Raw genomic sequence first — 20,427 nt, 5'->3', positions numbered from 1 at the left:
TCTTTTTGCTTTGCAACATGCATTGCCACATGCAATTTTATAAAACTTGCAGAAATTGCAAAAAACAATCGGCAATTTTCTACAGCATCGTGATAGAGGAGTAAGTGTAATTGATAGAAGAGCTACCTTCCGATTTGGAGTAAGGTTACAGGCGGGTATTTGCAGTGTGACTCTGAACTCTGTCTGTTTCCCCATTTCCTCCCCCAGGAAGTTGGCCTCTCTGATTAGGGCGTTTGCTTTGACAACGTCTTCCCTCAGCTTGGCCAGGCTCTGTCTGAACATATCATCCCTATAGAAAAAAAATATATATCATAATACAAATAGCTTGCATATCACAATGAAGAATACTTAGAATAATAGCAAAGTTCAGTAGATTTGAAGTCTTACATCGAGCTAAACGTTAGACGGATATTCTGGACATCATTGCAGAGTAGGCCTGTTGCAGAGAAAGATTTGAATTTCCAAAAAGGCGTTGAACTTTCCTCTACAGAGTCAAAAGTTTAGTTCAATTCATAATAAAATCCTTTTGTCATGTCAAGTGTATGTGAGGTGAGTGCAAGTTTGCCAGAGCTAATTAATAGCTAACTTAACATGGTCTGGGAAACAATTTTTCATAGCATAATCAAACTAATTACATTAATGAAGTCATTTTCCATCTTTTTTATGTCATAACAGAGATATATTGAATAAATTATCAACAAATTCATTCCCCTTGAATTACTCCCCCCCCCCCCCTCTACATTATGACAAGTATTCTACATATGTTTTTGAATCAGGCAAACTTCTCTTTGTATCTACACACATCCTCACAATCGATCACCACCAACCTATCTTCGCTCCACTCCTCGTATGGCTCCACCCCTAGCGACGACCCCATCCCTAACGACGACCCATCCCCACTCTGGCTCTGGTTTCCCTCATCCTCTATCCTTCTGTCCTCCTGCCTGCTGTTGGTTTGGTGACCTGTGGAGTTCTTGGGAAGCAGCTGCTGCTTGAGTGCGGCCAGCTCCTGCTCGTACGCCTCACGCTGCTTGGAGAGGGCGCCATCTTTGTCCTTCTGGTGTTGATCTTCTAAGAGTTTCATTGCAGCTTGGACGGGATCTGATGGTATGAATATATACATTAAGGTCATAGGAAACATTCATCTGATAGGTGTGATCATAATACTAATAATAATAAAGCTTAATATATGAAGTGTATAATAGACAAAATCTATCTACTGCGCTTTACAAAATCGGAGAATTGCATATTTATGAAATTTAAAATAAAGTATTGGCAGGAATAAAAAAAATATTTTGAAGGGTAGAAATTACTGATACAACTTGAAAAAATGACATTGGATAATTGAAATACATGTAAATCTAGACACAAGATGTGTATCAATCACATGATGTGAAAAATATCTCCTTTTTTTTCAAAATCATGAAATTCTACCTGACTTGAACATTGAAGTTTCCCAATCTAGAATCTTCAGATTCCATAAAATGTGTTTTACTTTAATATACATGTACTTATATCATCAACATGAACTCAAAAGAAAAACTGATCTGTTTGTAATGTGCTTTTTTTAGCATGAAACTATCAGGTGAGACTTTTATGAATGTGAATAATAATAATGCAAGGTTCCTTTTTCTGAAGTAAATTAGAAACAAAAATATATAGAACATGTATGTATCATGTTAGAAAGGGTACATAGATCAGCTGATTCATATGTGTTTTTATTTCTATTTAATTTTTTTTCGAATTTCACATGATTCTTATAATTTGAATGAACCTGTTGAAATTGAATTCGGTATGAATTATGTGAGGTAGTCATACATGTGGATGGAATGCAGGTCTGCAGTTGACATGTTCACCAAAGTGTACAAGGAAAACAAAAAATTCAGTTTTGTTTCAATCTGTGAATTTCGCTAGGAATGATTTCCGTGAAAAAATTCACTGCTAAATACATGTACATGTATCTATCCTTGCACACAAAAGTTAAACCTAAACTACCAATATAACTTGCAAATGCTATAATAAAAAAGTAAAATATGTATCCTTAAAGATGTACTTAACATCAGCATATAAAGTCATTATAGTATGTGATTGTGTTACATACCGTTGTGTAGTTCTTGCATCATGACTTCATTCTGTGCATAATCAAAGTCAAAGCTTTCTGTAACAGGCTGGGCTACAGGTTCAGGGGTTGTTGTTCCACTTGATCCTAAGAATTCACCAAAAATACAAATGGCATAATGACCAGTTGTCAGATAAGGGGTGTAACATGAAAGGATGCAACTAATATCTAAAACTGATTGTAACTATTTGCATATGGTTTGCAGTAAACTTTCAATTACATTTCATTAAATTGAATTTTTAATTGTGTGGAAGAGTAATGGTGTAACTTTTGAAGGTTTCTATGACGAAGAAGAATAGTGTGGTAGGTTTCACGGTACACCATGTATCTTTCTTGGGCAAGTGTTGGTCCTGAAAAGGACCACCCAATCTCGACGTTTCGACAAGTGAATTCTTGTCGTCCTCAGGAGAAAGAGTAATGGTGTAGCCGTTTGGAATCTTGCCTTGTAAATAAGAAGGGCCTTGTGTTCAAATCAGACCGCAGCCTAATGTGCTTTGGCGAAGCGTCAATCCACACTATGCCACTCTCCACCCAGGTGTTAAGTGGGTATCCAGTAGCAAAGTTACCTAGAGCAGTTTTTAATAAAGTTATTCATAAAATTATGAAAAATTTATGAATGGCAGGAATCTAGCAGGTTCAGAATGTTGCCCAATTACCTTAATCACATCATTCTAATTGAGAATTTTATTACAGATGTCCATGTATTCATTCATCAATCTATCTAACTAACAAACTATAGCACCTAATGTAATTCCTTACCAACTCCTGGTGCACGAGGGCAGTTTATCCTGAAGAAATGGTAGTTGCCGAGTAATATCCTGTCACCGTGCCTCAATGACGTCTTGCTTGTGACTGCACTTCCATTCACATATACCCTGAGGAACACAACAGCAATAACAATTTGACTCTACAATCTATGAAACAATATACGCTAAAAAATAGAAAAGCAATAGTGATTTTACTCAACAGTCTATAGAACACAACCTTAGAACAAGTGGAATGCCTCTGGCCGTCTCACCTGCATCACGCGATTCAATATAGCAGCAGTGCTGATTTTGAAAACTACTATAACTCGCACAAGATGTTCAGTGATACTTGGTTACTCTTATTTCCACGTTTTATGAACTAGACCAATACACTTATAGAGATATGATGGCAATTCAACAAATACCCCCAACGTGGCCAAAGTTCTTTGACCTTACATGACCTTTGACCTTGATCATGTGACCTGAAACTCGCACAGGATGTTCAGTGATACTTGATTATTATTATGTCCAAGTTTTATGAACTAGACCAACACACTTTCAAATTTATGGCTGTAATTCAACAAATACCCCAATTTGGCCAAAGTTCATTGACCCTAAATGACCTTTGACCTTGATCATGTGACCTGAAACTTGCACAGGATGTTCAGTAATACTTGATTACTATTATGTCCAAGTTTCATGAATCAGATCCATAAACTTTCAAAGTTATGATGGTAATTCAACAGATACCCCCAATTCGGCCAAAGTTCATTGACCCTAAATGACCTTTGACCTTGGTCATGTGACGTGAAACTCATGCAGGATGTTCAGTGATACTTGATTAACCTTATGTATAAGTTTCATGAACTAGGTCCATATATTTTCTAAGTTATGATGACATTTCAAAAACTTAACCTTAGGTTAAGATTTTGATGTTGATTCCCCCAACATGGTCTAAGTTCATTGACCCTAAATGACCTTTGACCTTGGTCATGTGACATGAAACTCAGGCAGGATATTCAGTAATACTTGACTAACCTTATGGCCAAGTTTCATGAACTAGGTCCATACACTTTCTAAGTTATGCTGTCATTTCAAAAACTTAACCTCAGGTTAAGATTTGGTGTTGACGCCGCCGCCGCCGTCGCCGCCGCCGTCGGAAAAGCGGCGCCTATAGTCTCACTCTGCTATGCAGGTGAGACAAAAACCATCAGCAACAACAATTTTACCCTACAGAACGGAACAATAAAGTGTTAAATACATACAAACAAGTGGAATGCCTCTGGCCGTCTCACCTGCATCACGCGATTCAATATAGCAGCAGTGCTGATTTTGAAAACTACTATAACTCGCACAAGATGTTCAGTGATACTTGGTTACTCGTATTTCCACGTTTTATGAACTAGACCAATACACTTATAGAGATATGATGGCAATTCAACAAATACCCCCGACGTTGCCAAAGTTCTTTGACCTTACATGACCTTTGACCTTGATCATGTGACCTGAAACTTGCACAGGATGTTCAGTAATACTTGATTACTATTATGTCCAAGTTTCATGAATCAGATCCATAAACTTTCAAAGTTATGATGGTAATTCAACAGATACCCCCAATTCGGCCAAAGTTCATTGACCCTAAATGACCTTTGACCTTGGTCATGTGACGTGAAACTCATGCAGGATGTTCAGTGATATTTGATTAATCTTATGTATAAGTTTCATGAACTAGGTCCATATATTTTCTAAGTTATGATGACATTTCAAAAACTTAACCTTAGGTTAAGATTTTGATGTTGATTCCCCCAACATGGTCTAAGTTCATTGACCCTAAATGACCTTTGACCTTGGTCATGTGACATGAAACTCAGGCAGGATGTTCAGTAATACTTGATTAACCTTATGGCCAAGTTTCATGAACTAGGTCCATATACTTTCTAAGTTATGCTGTCATTTCAAAAACTTAACCTCAGGTTAAGATTTGGTGTTGACGCCGCCACCGCCGTCGTCGTCGCCGCCGCCGTCGCCGTCGGAAAAGCGGCGCCTATAGTCTCACTCTACTATGCAGGTGAGACAAAAACTATACATACTTTGCTATATATAAGATGGTGGGGAAAGAAAATAGCAGAAGAATGAACATTTGGAAGATGATTAAAGCATCGGGATTTCCCTATAAAAAGAATTCTACAAAAATGAATGCATGGATAAAAACAGATTCCATCTCTCAAACTCTCTATATTCAATCAGAGGTACCTCCTGCTACAAAACATGCCTGCTTAATATCACCCCCCCCCCCTCCCCGCTATACAGTATAAAACGAACCTATTCATATAATGGATTTAATACAACTTATTCCCCCCTGAACTTTAAAACATGAACTACTTTTAGAAATTCCCCCTCCCCCTTCAATACTGAGGAAGAATGTAATGAACTCCCCCTTCCTGTAATGAACATCACTACCTGCAATGAACATCATGCCCCTCCTTGACCTACATTCCAAATCAATAAGATTGTAGATTACATCTCTACACCTGCCACCATATTGTAGATTTCACTTCAGAATTTGTAATTAAAATACCAGTGTAATTTATTGCTTGTAGATATCTGCCAATCATAGCAAATCACAGGAGTGCACCCTCCCTATTTTACAAAGTCATTTTGTTTGAAGGGAAGGTTATAAGAAATGTGGAGAGAGTCAGGGTATTTATTCATTGATTTACCAATTCATTCATTTATTCATTTATTAATCTGTTCATTTATTCATTTATATATTTATTTATCTATCTTTTTTATTCATTCATCAATTCATAATCCGTTTCTCAAGTGCTACTCGCGTCAGCACTTCAAATGTACAAATCATCATCACATTTCAACATCCATCAAACCAATTGAAAAAAGTAAAGCAGTATCTCATATCAAGATCAAATAAATTAATGCAATCAAATAACCTTTTTTGTGTTTTTCATTAACAAATCACATGCATTTCTCCTCATAAAATGTTGTTATAATGATTCACTGAATTGTTTGTAAGAAAGTAGAAATGATTTTTTTTTAACTTAGCATTTTCACAAAGAAAGATCTGCATACATGTAGCATCTTGCAATAATCCTACAGTATGCTCATAATTTTCTTATTTATTTAACTACTTCTTTGTTGTGTTTTTTAATAAGATTCAAATCATTTCGAGGCTTTCATTCTCCTTAAATTTTTGTACGTAAGAAATGTGCATTGAATTACACTTACTTTGCATGTTCACAAGGAGTGATGTAGACATCGATCTCATTTTCTACATCAATGGTACAGTGTCTTGGCATGATGCCGAGTCCGTTAAGCTGGATATCCGTCTGTGTGTCCTCATCAGGCCTACCAGCTACATTGTGATCCTATAAAGAAACCAAAACATGTAGCAAAATCATTGATCAGCTGTGGGATAGTAAGAATGGCATGAATTTGATACAACTTCATTTGTACTGCTTTGCAGTGTCTACACTTGCTACTCACTCATCTTTAACCCCCCCCCCCCCCCCCTCTGTCGAGAGAGCAAAAGAAAGATCGGAAGAGCAAGAGAAAGAGAAAACAAAATCAACGGAATAAAAAAAAATTTACAACTTAACATTTGACTAGGTGAACCACCAATCTATAAATTGTTTGGAAATTCCTATACCTAGAAACAATTTCCAATTGAAGGAAGCTTGAACTGACATATACTATCAACAAGGTAAATTCCATCAGCCTTGTAGGACACCCAAATGGGGGGATGTTTAATAAATTGTGTGTTTTCTTTTCTTCTTTAAGGGATGAGAAAATAGAATTATTATCAATGGATAGCTCAGTTGGTAGAGCGGGGTTTCGGATTCCGGTGACCCGGGTTCAATTCCAACTTGGTGCGCTAGTGCCCTTTGGGATGGTATTTATCCTCATTGCCAGGTCCCTCGGAGAGGACCGTAAGCCGTCAGTCCTTTGACTGCTTGCTTACAAGCATTCATGCTTTCTTAGCTATCAAGTAATAAATCAGGGCCAATTTAAGGGATATGTATAAAACCAATTTGGCTACATTGGCTGCAATGATCTTTTAATTAACCATTTCATCTATCTATCTACATGTATGACATGGTTTAGCATTTAATTTTCAGCAAAATTTTAATTTCACTTGTGTCTCTGATCATAGATACTTTATCACATTTTATCTGTATATATTTTTCATCATTATCACATTTGACGGTGTGATCAAGAATCACCTGATATTTGCCATTGGTGTGAAATAGCAGTGCAATGAGTAACCATAATCACAATGGCCAATTGAATTCAAGGATTCCCCTGTAGTTTATACTGAATGTCAATTTATATCATTGATAGAAATGAATAGTCATCGACCCTTTTATATTAAGCATAGTAATTGACCGTGATCCTGACTTTTACGGTTGATCATACATAATAATCAATGCAATCAATGATAGAAATCAACCCAAAGATCAATCACTAGGCCTTGTCCTGACTTGCCTTGAGGTAGTAAACAAGCAGTTCATTGAGAGAAGGATCCGCATTGAGATTGACCAGAAAACATTTATTTCTTTCAACTTTGATGCCAGACGTCTGCACGGAGATGCCCATTTGTTCCAATGCTGCTTGCCTCTCCTTAAATCAAAGAAGTACATAAGTATGAAATACAACATTACAACATTAATAGATCATCACCTTCAGTATTGTCATTATCATCACCATCAACATAATTATCATTGTCATCATCACCAACAACATCATCATCAAAATCATCATAATCGTTGTATCATCACCACAATCATCATCATAAACATCACCATCTTCATCATCATCATCATCATTATCATCATCATTATCATCATCATAATCATCATCATCGTTGTCATAAACATCATCATCATCTTTATCATCATGATCATAATCATCATCATCACCATCATCATCATAATAATCATCACCACCATCATCACCATCATCATGATCATCATCATGATCACCATCACCATCATCATCATCACCATCATCACCATCACCATCATCATCATCACCATCACCATCATCATCTTCATCATCATCATCATAATCACCATCACCATCATCATCATCGTCATTATAAACATCATCATCAAAAGCAACCAAAATCATTTCCATTGGATTGTTAATAGAATTAAATCAGAGTACTGAAGGAGCTACCATTAATACCCTGGCAGAGGCTTTAAAGAAAGTGTTCATTTTTTTAACCTTCAGACGAAAGTAATGATCTTACTTTGTGTATTCTTTCTGTGTTGACTAGTTTTTCCTCCCAACTCAGTGACATCTCTTTCATAAGCTTCTCTGATTCCTCTAGTCTATCCTTCAGACTGTCTGCTTTCATACTCTTAACAAATAAATGGAAGAAAGAACATCTTTTATATACATTAATAATGAAATATTTGAAGGAAATAGATTAACCTGTAAAATACATAACATGTACACTGTGAAATTTAACCCTGAATTTTCCAATAAAGCAATCTGAATTAAATCACAAAAAACAAACAAATTACTAGTGGGACAATCTAAGATTTAACCTATTTCTTCCGAACTGAACAGGTGCGAAGAGTAACACAGAAAAGTATGATAATCATTCATACTCCTTATTTACTCATAAATGATTTATTTTTCTTTAACATCAGCCATTAAGTATGTCCATTAAGTATGTGGCATAGAACATTTCTGCTCTTTGCATGGTACAGTTTTGGATATTGTAAAGTTATTAAAACAGTCTATAGACATGTGGATCACGTTATTAAATATCCGTTTGGATTACTTTAAATATATTAAAGAGCAATTCAACCTTGTTAAAAATTCATTTGTGTAACAGCCCCAATAATAAAAAAAAAATGCTGGAGAAATTTCAATATATATTAAAAAGAAAATAGAAAGTTACAGACGTTCGGAACAGCGAAATTACTAAAAAAACATTTTGCCCATTCAAATTCCAATTTGTATTGTTTTCATGATTTCATATACATGTATCCAGAGATGCCAACCTAATCAAAAGCTTTTCAGTATTTTAAAGGCTGAAAATCAGTATTTTGGTTAAAAAATCAGTATTTTCACAGAAATACCATAGGACAACACATAAACTGAAACTTTAGAAATCGGAAATTTGCATGAAACCACCAGTATTCTTTCTCATTTTTCAGTAATAATTATTGAAAACCAGTACTTTTTGGCAGCTCTGCAAATCTAATTTTCATATTATCTATCTTTCATTTAGTCAAATTGGCGGGATGACTGGATGTACCAATCTGACCTTTCACTCCCTAATTTGACATACGTATTTCTTAATTTCAATTAAAAAACAGAAGTAAATGTAAATTTACCACAATTAAAGATACATAAGTGGAGCGCCTCTGGCAGTCTCACCTGCATCACGCGATTCAATATGGCAGCAGTGCTGACTTTGAAAACTACTAAAACATAATTATTCACAAAAAACACAATTCATATAATGATAAAATACTATGTTCATTGACAATAAATGACATTTGACCTCGATCATGCGAACTAAGACTTGTCAGTGATACTTGATTACCCCTATATCCACATTTTATAAACTATATCTATAAACTTTGAAAGTTATGACAGCTATCTAATAATAACCTCCAAAATGGCCAAAGTTCATTCACCTTAAATTACCTTTGACTTTGGTCATGTGACTTGAAACTCACATGAGATGTTCAGTGATACTTTATTACTCTTATGTCAAAGTTTATTAACTACATGTAGACCAATACACTTACAGAGTTATGATGGTAATTCAACAAAAACCCACAACATCTATAGCCAAAGTTCATTGACCTTAAATGACCTTTGACCTTGGTCATGTAACCTGAAACTCGCACAGGATGTTCAGTGATACTTGATTACTCTTATGTCTAAGTTTTATGAATCCGCTCCATAAACTTTCGAAGTTATGATGGTGATTCAACAAATACCCCTAACTTGGCAAAAAATCATTGGCCTTAAATGACCTTTGACCTCGGTTATGTGACCTGAAACTCACACAGGATGTTCAGTGATACTTGTTACTCTTAAGTCCAAGTTATATGAATCAAAATCAAATCAAACTTTCAGTTATGATGGTAATAAAAAAAAAAAACCCAAATTGGTCAAAGTTCATTGACCCTAAATGACCTTTGTCATGTGACCTGAAACTCAGGCAGGATGTTCAGTAATATTTGATTAACCTTATGTCGAAGTTTCATTAACTAGGTCCATATACTCTAAGTTATGCTGTCATTTCAAAAACTTAACTTCGGTTAACATTTTATGTTGATGCCGCCGCCGTCGGAAAAGCGGCACCTATAGTCTCACTCTGCTATGCAGGTGAGACAATAAAAATAAGGCAAAAATGTCACTTACACGTAGCATTCTCAAATAGAGATGACGTTGATCTATTGTGTTGCCAATTAAGGCGTTATAGTGATTAACTTTAGGTCAAAGTGCTCTTATTAAAATATGTATCCCAATATAATCCCAATTGTTAACTTCGGTTAAGATTTTATGTTGATGCCGCCGCCGTCGGAAAAGCGGCACCTACATGTATAGTCTCACTCTGCTATGCAGGCGAGACAATAAAAATAAGGCAAAAATGTCACTTAGCATTCTCAAATAGAGATGACATTGATCTATTGTGTTGCCAATTAAGGCATTACAGTAATTAACTTTAGGTCAAAGCGCTCTTATTAAAATATGTATCCCAATATAATCCCAACTGTTAACTTCGGTTAAGATTTTATGTTGATGCCGCCGCCGTCGGAAAAGCGGCACCTACATGTATAGTCTCACTCTGCTATGCAGGCGAGACAATAAAAATAAGGCAATTCTCAAATAGAGATGACATTGATCTATTGTGTTGCCAATTAAGGCATTATAGTAAATATCTTTAGGTCAAAGCGCTCTTATTAAAATATGTATCCCAATATAATCCCAACTGTTAACATTCTGGATCAAACGATACTGGAATAAAATACTCTGATTTGCCTAGAAATACAGCAATTTTTATTAGCTGAAAAATAAAACCCCAATCATCTTACCTCTGCTTCTTTGAGTTGCTTCTTCAACATATCAACCTCTTCCCTGAGTTCTCTGATGATCTATATAGAAATAACAGTGATAAGAATACATTGGACTTACATGTATATCGTGCCATAGCTAATCTATAGTGTGCTCAGGCAGGGGCAGATCCAGGATTTTCCAAAGGGGGGGGCAAATTTTTCAGAGGAAAATTTTGACAAGCCCCCCCCCCCCCCCCCCCCCCCAAAAAAAAAGGTCTTCAACCACAAATAAAGAATATTTCGTACCCGAAAAAACTAGACAAGCAATTAAAAAAAGAGAGAAAAAAAATGGATTTGCGCCTATGCTCAGGGCGTTTTTCAAGAAATTTTGAAGGAAATTGCAGATCTAAACATTTTTTAATGTCTTAAGGGTGACTGTTCCTTAACTTAAAGGGTCAGCGGTCAGTGATCTTTCTCCCAAGATTTTGGAAACTTTGGGGGTAATAGGAACCATCACTTCTAAATAGGAGCATGTACAGAATTTAACTGAAGTGTTTGAAAATGATTTGTAATTACCTTTGCATTGGGATCTTCATTGATGACGGCATTGTTGACGATCCTCTTTGCCCTGTCTGCGTACCGTAATGTTGATAACGATTCTTCGTAATTATCAGCTGCTGGGCTTACCGTGGCAACCATGACAGTTTTACTGTTTCCTCCAAGGCATTCCTACATGTACATTCAAAATACATTAGATTTATATTATTTGAAAAGAGTTAAATCTTTGTTGCTTAAAGAAAGTAAATATATTGTTAAATCTTTGCTACTAAAATACAGTAGTACTTTCAATAAGGGATACATGTATTTCAAAGTATGGACATTTTGTGTATTTTGAGCAGCTTTTGACAATGGTGTAAATAATAAAATCACAAGAAAAAATTCATTCATTTTTAATACATGTCTAAGATATTGAGGAAACATTTAGAGTTCACTCTTCATTGCTTAAAAAAGTGAAATATGATGTAGATTTATACCAAAGTGTTTCAAATATGGAATATCTCACAATATGGATTTTTTTGTGCATTTTCAACAGCTTAACAATGGCGTAAAAACAAATCATGGTACAGCATAACTATTCAGTACATTATCAAGTATACAGAGCTTCATCAGCACTGCACCAATTTGTTTTTATAGAAAGGATTCCAATAATTCTTGCAATTCCATAATTCTATAATTTTTACCTTCAGGAGCCATGTTAGTACTGAGTCTCTGTAAGGCACAAAACTGTTCTTCTTCTTCCCCGACGATTGATCGGCGAGATGAGAGATGACTAGACCTAGCGTTGTTAGGGATCTGCAAAGCAAAAATATTTACATGACAATTGTTACATGATATTTTTTAAACATAAAAAGAACACCAATAAAAATATACAAAATGTGTCTTCATTAGAGCAAAGCATTAATTAAGAAATTGTCTTATACTTGGATATATAGCGTGAATATCATTTGTAACTTCAATTGTGAAATGTATTCACTTGTCAAGAGTCATCAATGATAATGATGGTCATGGTCATGATGATGATGATGATGATGATGATGATGATGATGATGATGATGATGATAATGATGGTAGTAGTGGTGGTGGTGATGATGACAACAATGATGATGATGATTGATAACGATGATGATGATGATGGTAGTGGTGGTGGTGGTGATGATGACGATGATGATGATGAAGATGATGATCATCATCATCAGTAATAATAATGATGATGATGATGATGATGGTGATAATGATGATGATGGTAGTGTTGGTGATGGCAATGGTGACAACGATGATGATGATGATTGATGACAATGATGATGATGATGATGATGATGGTAGTGGTGGTGGTGGTGATGATGACGATGATGATGATGATGATGATGAAGATGATGATGATCATCATCATCAGTAATAATAATGATGATGATGATGATGACGATGATGATGATGATAATGATGATGATAAAATGATGATTAACTTACTTATTGATGTTACTGCCTTCTCGTAACCTTTCACCCGATGACCCTGTCTTGTGCACCCTTTCACTTCCTGCTAGGTCAACCAAGCTAATTTTGCTCACCTTTTCACCAGATACCTATAATATTGGTATACAAAAACCAGATCATGAATCTACCACCAACTAATAAACCTGATAAAACCATATGTATAAAGGAAAACAAAACAAAATACACAGTACTTTTCACTAAAACAATAATGTTAACATTTTTACAAGCAAAAAAAACCCAGTGCAATAAACCATTTCTTGATTGCTTCCAGTAATAATGAAAGAGAGAGAGGGGGGAATGAGATAATTCATGTTCTCACACATCATCAAAAGATCGCCATCAGAAATAGACCAGGGGAGCATTTCATGTAATAAATAGTCAGTGATTTTCATTCACTGGCTCTTCTTATAAGCTACTGAAATCCTTGCATCTGATAGGCCCAGAGCGAATATATCTGAAAATTAGCGACTAGATGCTGAACATGAAACACTCTCCAGCAGCACAAAAACATAAACAGATGATAACAATAAAGGATATTGACAAACAAATGGACAAATATGTAATGGAATGTACATTTCTTGTAGGTGTTGCTGCTGTCATGTGGCTTTGCATTAATCTCAGTGATGCAGCTAACCCCAATGCCTTGCAGGGTATTAACAAAGCTGTTAACTTTATGGATATGAAGCTCATGTATGATGAAAATCTGCACATGACACAGAACAGAAAATCAATTCATTCTGCCATTTAAAACACCTCCAAATGATAAACATATTGGGCATAAGTGAATAAAATAGTTCCAGCCTGCAAAACATTACTGACAGAATAGGTATACACATACCAAAAGGAAGATGAAAAAGGAAAGAATGAAGGTGACAACTTAAGTGTCAAAATAGTAAGATTTTTTTTTAATGGGGAAAGGCAATAAGTGCATATACATGAAAAGAAAACATGGCATAAAATAAAATAAAATACTTGTATATGCATACAAGGGATAGAGAAATTAACAGAGAGAATGACAGACACAGAGGGACAGAGGGAGAGACAAGAACACAAAGTATGCAGTGGGAAAGAGAGAGAGAGAAAGAAACAGACAGGCATGAACAAACAGAGATTGATGAAGAGAGACATGGACATACAGAGAGACAAACATGTAAGATACAATGTACATGTATACAGAGAAAGACAAGGAGGAGAGAAAGATAGAGAAAGAATGCAAGGGACGGTATGCTTCACATGTTGATAAAAGGTACATGAAGAGTAAACAAATGAGGCAAGAAGGCCGGAGAGAGTAAAATGTGTGTGATCATAGATTGAAAGAATGCTTACCACTCTAATGGTATCATTAGCATCCTGATGATAGTGTTGATGATGATGAGGTGAAAGAAGATGAAATTGGTGTTTGGTAGAAAAACAAAGAGATCACAAGTGCAGACAAACATGAACAATGAGACAAACAAGGGATTCATTTGCTTGCACATAGAATCGAAACACTAGAAAACACGTCAAAACACACTTTTAATCCAATTTCAATAGCTTTCATTACCAGCTGAAGCACATTTCATAAAAACTGCTCACATTTCTAATGTGTTATAAGGGCACTTGTTTAAAATTTGTTATTTTGTAGACATGTAGATTCAAAATGGAATACAAACATATACTTAAATATCTCCCTTTTCATTTTGTCAAGCATTTTCTAATAAAACAATACAGTGTAATTAAAGGACAAGACCACCCCAACAAAAAGTTGATTTGAATAAAAAGAGAAAAATCCAACAAGCATAACACTGAAAATTTCATCAAAATAGGATGTACATGTAAAATAAGTAATGACATATTAAAGTTTCGCTTAATTTCACCAAAGATGCACATCCTGGTCGGTATGCAAATGAAGAGACTGATGACATCATCCACTCACTATTTCTTTTGTATTTTCTTATATGAAGTATGAAATATTCTTATTTTCTCCTCATTGTCAAGTGAAACAATTATTAATTCCCCCGTGAACAAATGGAATTAACGTAGCATTGTTTATACTACATGCTTCAGTCAAGTTGGTCCTTCTTGTCAAATCTGTAAAAGATGAAATATTGTATAATTCAAACAATAGAAAAAAAAAAAGAAATAGTGAGAGAGGGACATCATCGACCATCTCATTTGCATGTCACTGAGTTGTGCATATCACTGTTTTGTGAAAAATAGGAGAAAATTAAAAATGTAATAACTTTCTTATTTTACATCCGATTTGGATGAAATTTTCAGCGTTATGCTAGTTTGATTTTTTTCTATTTATTCAATTCAACATTTTTCTGGGGTGGACCTGACCTATAATTTTGGTTGATGAAATAATATATTTTGAAAAAAAAATAATCACTTGGACAGTTTTATACTTAATATTTACAGCAACATATATTAGTCCAGACCAGCAAAAAATTAAACTTTAACAGGAAGTCGGAAACTTCCTTTACTACAGCAGGAATGTTTGTAGGAAGTCAATCTGTTAGAGCTTTGAGGCTTTTTTGTCCATATTTCCAGGAGTAAAACATTTTGAACACATTAATTTTTTTTAAAGAAGATTTTATGAAAGATGTTGCCAGTTGAACAAAGCAGAAGTAATGGCCCGTATTCTGAAGACCAGCTTAACTTTATAGGCCATGGTTTTAACTCTGTTAAAATTATGGGAAGGCAAAAATGTCAAAATTGCATTTGTATAAATTTTGCCATCTTTACACGGTTCCTTCCTCATGTTTTAATGATGGAGAGAACTATTTCAGCAATTATTCCCAGTCAGTTAAGCTGACAAATGTAACTTTGACGGTCAGAGATACATATCTCAGTTTGCAATCCATAGCAACCACAACTTTTGACCAGGGTTCAGAAAACGGACCGATAAGTCTTGTACATTAGATGTGGCTCCCAGACCAGGTGGATGTTTCATGAAGCTGTTTGTAAGATACGTACGACTTAACACACAACTGGTGATCCTTTCTTGTGCTATGCGACATCTCTATGTAATTGAGTTATAACTAACATGTTCCAGTCATGCCTAAAGCTGTGCGTAACTTTTCGAACAGCTTTATGTAACACCCACCAGGGGATCTTAATAGTCATTCCTTTATCCTCTAGAACCCACGCTTATCATATTCTATGTCTCATAATATATTCAAGTCTGTCAAAAGTCATACAGGGGTCTGTTACTAGGGTAACTCTGCCATGATGGCAACTACCATCATGACAGTAATCTTGCTTGTTATTGGCTATTGAGCTGTGATAGTTGCCATAATGGTAAAGTCACCATAGCTGTAACTCTTTATAACATTTTCCTTGAACGTTTTGAAAAGTTTGATGGAACAGTGAACACCAAAGACCCTGCATTCAGACATTTGTCCAAAATGTAATACCCCTCTGAAAACTTGCCAATTTTAGAGTGCTTTAGAAAAGACTGTCATCACAACCAATGTTATGTGATCAATGGTGCCATCAACTGTACCTTTGAAATTAACCCAAACTGAAACCCATAACTTAAAGCTTTATATACAATTGATAATGCAGCTGAGTTTTCAGATTGATCTTACACAATAATCTTATGCAATCAATGTTAGAAATCAATGATCAATCACTTAAGCCTAATATTCAGGGTCTAAAACTTACATCTGATGCTATATCAGTGAGTGTCTGTGTTAGGGTGATATTGAAGACTGCATGTGATCTACTGCTCTCTGAGTTCATGTTGGTCGCTGCAACAGTTCTGGACTTGTTACCTTCTGACATCAAAGCTTCTATGTTCTATAAATAAAAAAAAATCAAAGAAACATCCACATTAAATAAGGCAATTTCTGATTGAGAAAAAAAGATTGATGCATGTATTACTCTGGTTTTGTTTCAAAATATTGTACATGTATGTAACTCTCAACAGTTTCAACTAGGAGGGTTCTAAGCTTCTATCATGGACCTACAAGCTAGGAAGAAACATACAGATTGTGCAATGAATTGATCAGTTTTAGTGGTAAGTCAGTACATAAAATATCTTTTGTTGGTGTACTTAAGGCACTGAGAAAGAAATTTTCATTAAAAAAACTGGGCCCCATTGCATTAAAATTACTATTAACTTTGTCATCCACTTTCATTGAATCCTTGATTCTGATTGGCTGATGAGCATAGTTACCATGGTACTTACTATTGGATGGCAAAGTTACTATAATATATAATATTGACTGGCCTTGAGGGGAACATCAAATATATTGCCAGCAAAAGAATCACATTGGCCAGAGTCTTTAGACTGGGTTTTTTAAGGGGAAAATATTTGATACTCCCCGAAAGAAGAGCCAGTCAATATTTTTATTATCATCCAAATCAGATATCTAGAGCAAAAATCATGATAATGCTGATATTTCTTTTTAAGAATAGAGTTCTATTGTGTCATGTTAATATCAGGGTCTAGGCTCTGCACTCTACCATTGTGACGTACTTGCAAGCGTCCAGATCCAGCGTTGTCTTTATTATGATGTAGATTGTTGGTGCGCGAATCATTATGAAGCGCAACTCTTTACATGCATCCTCAACATGCTCAAAGGCCCAGATGTGAGACCAGGGAAAATACTACTTATATTTTGCGTCAGCTCTGCATGCAAAGTCAATACGCACATTGAGACCGAGGAAAATACAAACAATATCCCTTCGCAATATTCAGAAAATGTAGGGTAATACGGTTTTGTAAATGACCAGCTCAGATGTCTGATACGGGTGATAATAACCTATATGCAATGGGGCCCAGGACCCACATCAAATTGGTCTATTAATGGATGATTGACTATTTTATACCTCATTAGTTTTAAGATAATACATGTATTTGACATAAAGATGCTATTTGCATCTCAGCTGGATAACATCGATTACAATCACGTGGGCCTACGTTTACAAAGACAAAAAATCAAAATGCAGTACAGAAAGTTATGAATATGTATGTTCAGATACATGTATGACCTGACTATCACAGGTAATAATAAGATCAACAATACCAGATTTTTTTTTCTTGAGGACATTCTTGTCCAAACATATATACATGTACACATATCCTGATCATGTCATATTGGAACTTTGTCTTTGCTTAAATCTGTATCAAATAATTGTGTCTATTGTGATTTTAAATGTAAAAGTCACCACAATGTCACAATGGCATGTAAGATGAAAAATGTTATTGATCAATGAGAGCTGAACAAGCCTTTAACACTTACAAATTCATACACCTAATGTCTATAGGCCTACAGGGATACTGTGTACATGTATGTATGCAGACCTGAAGAGAAAGAAAATGGCATCCTCATAGAAGCTATTTTTTAAAGTAGCGCCACACTTTGTCTACGTACTTGCTCAAGAATTACAAGAGGGTAGTTTTACACATGTTGGCTTGCCCGGATCATGAACTCGGCTTCAACAAGTCCGAGACACATATCAGGTGTCCCTTTTCCAATTTAGTCTAGAAATCCCGAAACCTGAAACCTTTTCATCTGATAGTGAGAATTCACAAGGGTGCATGAGAACATTGGAAAGGCATGCATGAATTCTTTCCAAGACATCGTCTGGTGGGAGCTGAAAGGACTTTAAAGGGAGGAGTAAACCCCCGTATCAAGTTTAATCGAACTAATGGACAGTTTGAGAAGAAGAATTTGATAAAAAGTTTGTATTTATCTTGTTTCTTTACTTTTTTATAGCTTTGGGCAAATATTCAGCGTTCGCTTGATGAAGAGAACATTGAGGGAAGCATTTCATGGAACAATCAGTCAGAGATTTTCACTGACTTTTTGTTATAAGTTACTGAAATCCTTGCATCTGATTGGCTCAGAGCAGAAAATGAAAATCACTGACAAGATTGTTCATGAAATCCTCAACTGGTGGATGTTTCATATTAAAGCTGTTCATAAGATACGAATGACTTTACGCACGACTGGTGATCCTTTCTTGTGCTATGTAATATCCCTATGTAATTAATTTATGACCTATAAAGCACATGTTCCAGTCATGCATAAATGTTAATAATAATGATAATAATATTAATTAACATTATTTGTATAGCGCTTATCACAAAACATGTCTAAGCGCTTAGGAAAGCTGTGCGTAACTTTACGAACTGCTTTATGAAACCCCCTCCAGGTCTAAATACATATGGATGATGGTTAGTTTGGTTACCATTCAGCCCTTCACATAACAAGAAATTGGTGAGCTTAGCTGTTCCATCTTCTGAAATTGTGGCAAAACAAGTAGGTACATTTAGGCCTATACTAGGTACTGTAATTTTTATGGCAACTGTAATTAAGATGACATTAATAGTCAACAGGGATTGTTTCTAAAAGTTACAAACTAATACATGTATGTCTCGTAACTGGAGTATATGTGACTTCATTTTGGGAACACACTTTTGAATAATATTTGCAAAGAAAGGAGAAGCTCGGCCTACAAGCATACATGTACGTGTATACTGTACATAAGTTCCAAGTGGGATTCAAGATTAAGATGGATAGTATTACAAATTGCATGTAAAACACCCCAAGCAGAATTCAATCAATTCTATTTTAGACTCGACCCTGTTTACATCTAAAAGTAAAACTGAAAATGAAACTGAAAGCTGGCTCTGTTACACAAAGGTTTCCAATGGATTGCAAACATGAGAGAACAGTTCTGATTGGTTCATGCTCAGCATTTTGTGCAAAATATGCATGCAACAATGACCATGATTGGCCATTAAGTGATCGATTGCAAACCTTTGTGTTCAGGGACTCGGGTGCTTACTTCCGGAACTATAATTTCAGTCAAATGAAGAAAATTTGCAGGTTAATGTCTTTTAAATATAGTTATATTGTTCATTTCCTTTTCTTCACAAAAGTTTATTTCCTTCTCGTCACAACTGTCTACACAGGATCTAATGGTCTCTATAATGAAATACCATTATACATGAAAAGTAAATTTAATTACGTAAGAATATTTACATAAAGATTTTCAAATAAATGAGATTATTGAAAATTCATCTGAATTACAACTACATGTAGGCAGATCTATGTTATTTTTAGAGTTCTTGCTGAATATACTTTGAAATTAGTGAAGGTTGAGGCAGAAACAAAAAATACAGAACATGAAAACTTTGTTTCCAAAAAATCATTAAATTCTAATCTAATGAATGTGCTTTCAAAAACAGCTTGCTAAAAGTCAATATTTGGCTCCCTGTCTCTAAAGGCCTTTATTTACCAATCTGAATTAACTCCTCTGCAGTGTACCCATGCTTTAAAACATGGCTTCATGTGCAATGATTAAATACCATGGTACTCAATGAGGCATAACATTTAAAGCACAGTTGAGTGCACCTCGAAACAGGGTGGTATTAGTAATTCTGTCACTTGATTTGTTTATTCATATGATTGCAGAAGGGTTTGGGGTTCAAGTCCCTAATACAGTACAATATCTGCAAAAAAAATATTCC

General features: G+C 35.3%; 1 protein-coding gene across 2 annotated transcripts in view; it reads right to left on the bottom strand.

Annotated features, from left to right (window-relative positions):
* Positions 1-16,767, bottom strand: part of LOC129263270 (kinesin-like protein KIF13A) — a 55,006-nt gene extending 38,239 nt beyond the window's left edge. The window contains exons 1-12 of one of the 2 annotated variants that reach the window (XM_064103447.1): positions 16,608-16,767; positions 12,936-13,048; positions 12,149-12,260; positions 11,484-11,636; positions 10,947-11,006; positions 8,132-8,242; positions 7,366-7,500; positions 6,109-6,248; positions 2,879-2,994; positions 2,102-2,206; positions 828-1,101; positions 127-289 (exon numbers count right to left, since the gene is read on the bottom strand). In XM_064103447.1, coding sequence (XP_063959517.1) covers positions 127-289; positions 828-1,101; positions 2,102-2,206; positions 2,879-2,994; positions 6,109-6,248; positions 7,366-7,500; positions 8,132-8,242; positions 10,947-11,006; positions 11,484-11,636; positions 12,149-12,260; positions 12,936-13,048; positions 16,608-16,727 — 1,602 coding nt within the window. In that variant the 5' untranslated portion in view covers positions 16,728-16,767. The remainder of the gene's footprint in view (positions 1-126; positions 290-827; positions 1,102-2,101; positions 2,207-2,878; positions 2,995-6,108; positions 6,249-7,365; positions 7,501-8,131; positions 8,243-10,946; positions 11,007-11,483; positions 11,637-12,148; positions 12,261-12,935; positions 13,049-16,607) is intronic. The other variant, XM_064103451.1, reaches the window with a different exon arrangement.
* Between the last annotated feature and the right edge of the window lie 3,660 nt (positions 16,768-20,427).

The sequence above is a fragment of the Lytechinus pictus genome, chromosome 1 (genome assembly GCF_037042905.1).
Source record: "Lytechinus pictus isolate F3 Inbred chromosome 1, Lp3.0, whole genome shotgun sequence".
Classification (NCBI taxonomy): domain Eukaryota; kingdom Metazoa; phylum Echinodermata; class Echinoidea; order Temnopleuroida; family Toxopneustidae; genus Lytechinus; species Lytechinus pictus.
Note: the sequence above shows the minus strand (reverse complement) of the source record. Positions and strands in the feature narration are given on the sequence as shown.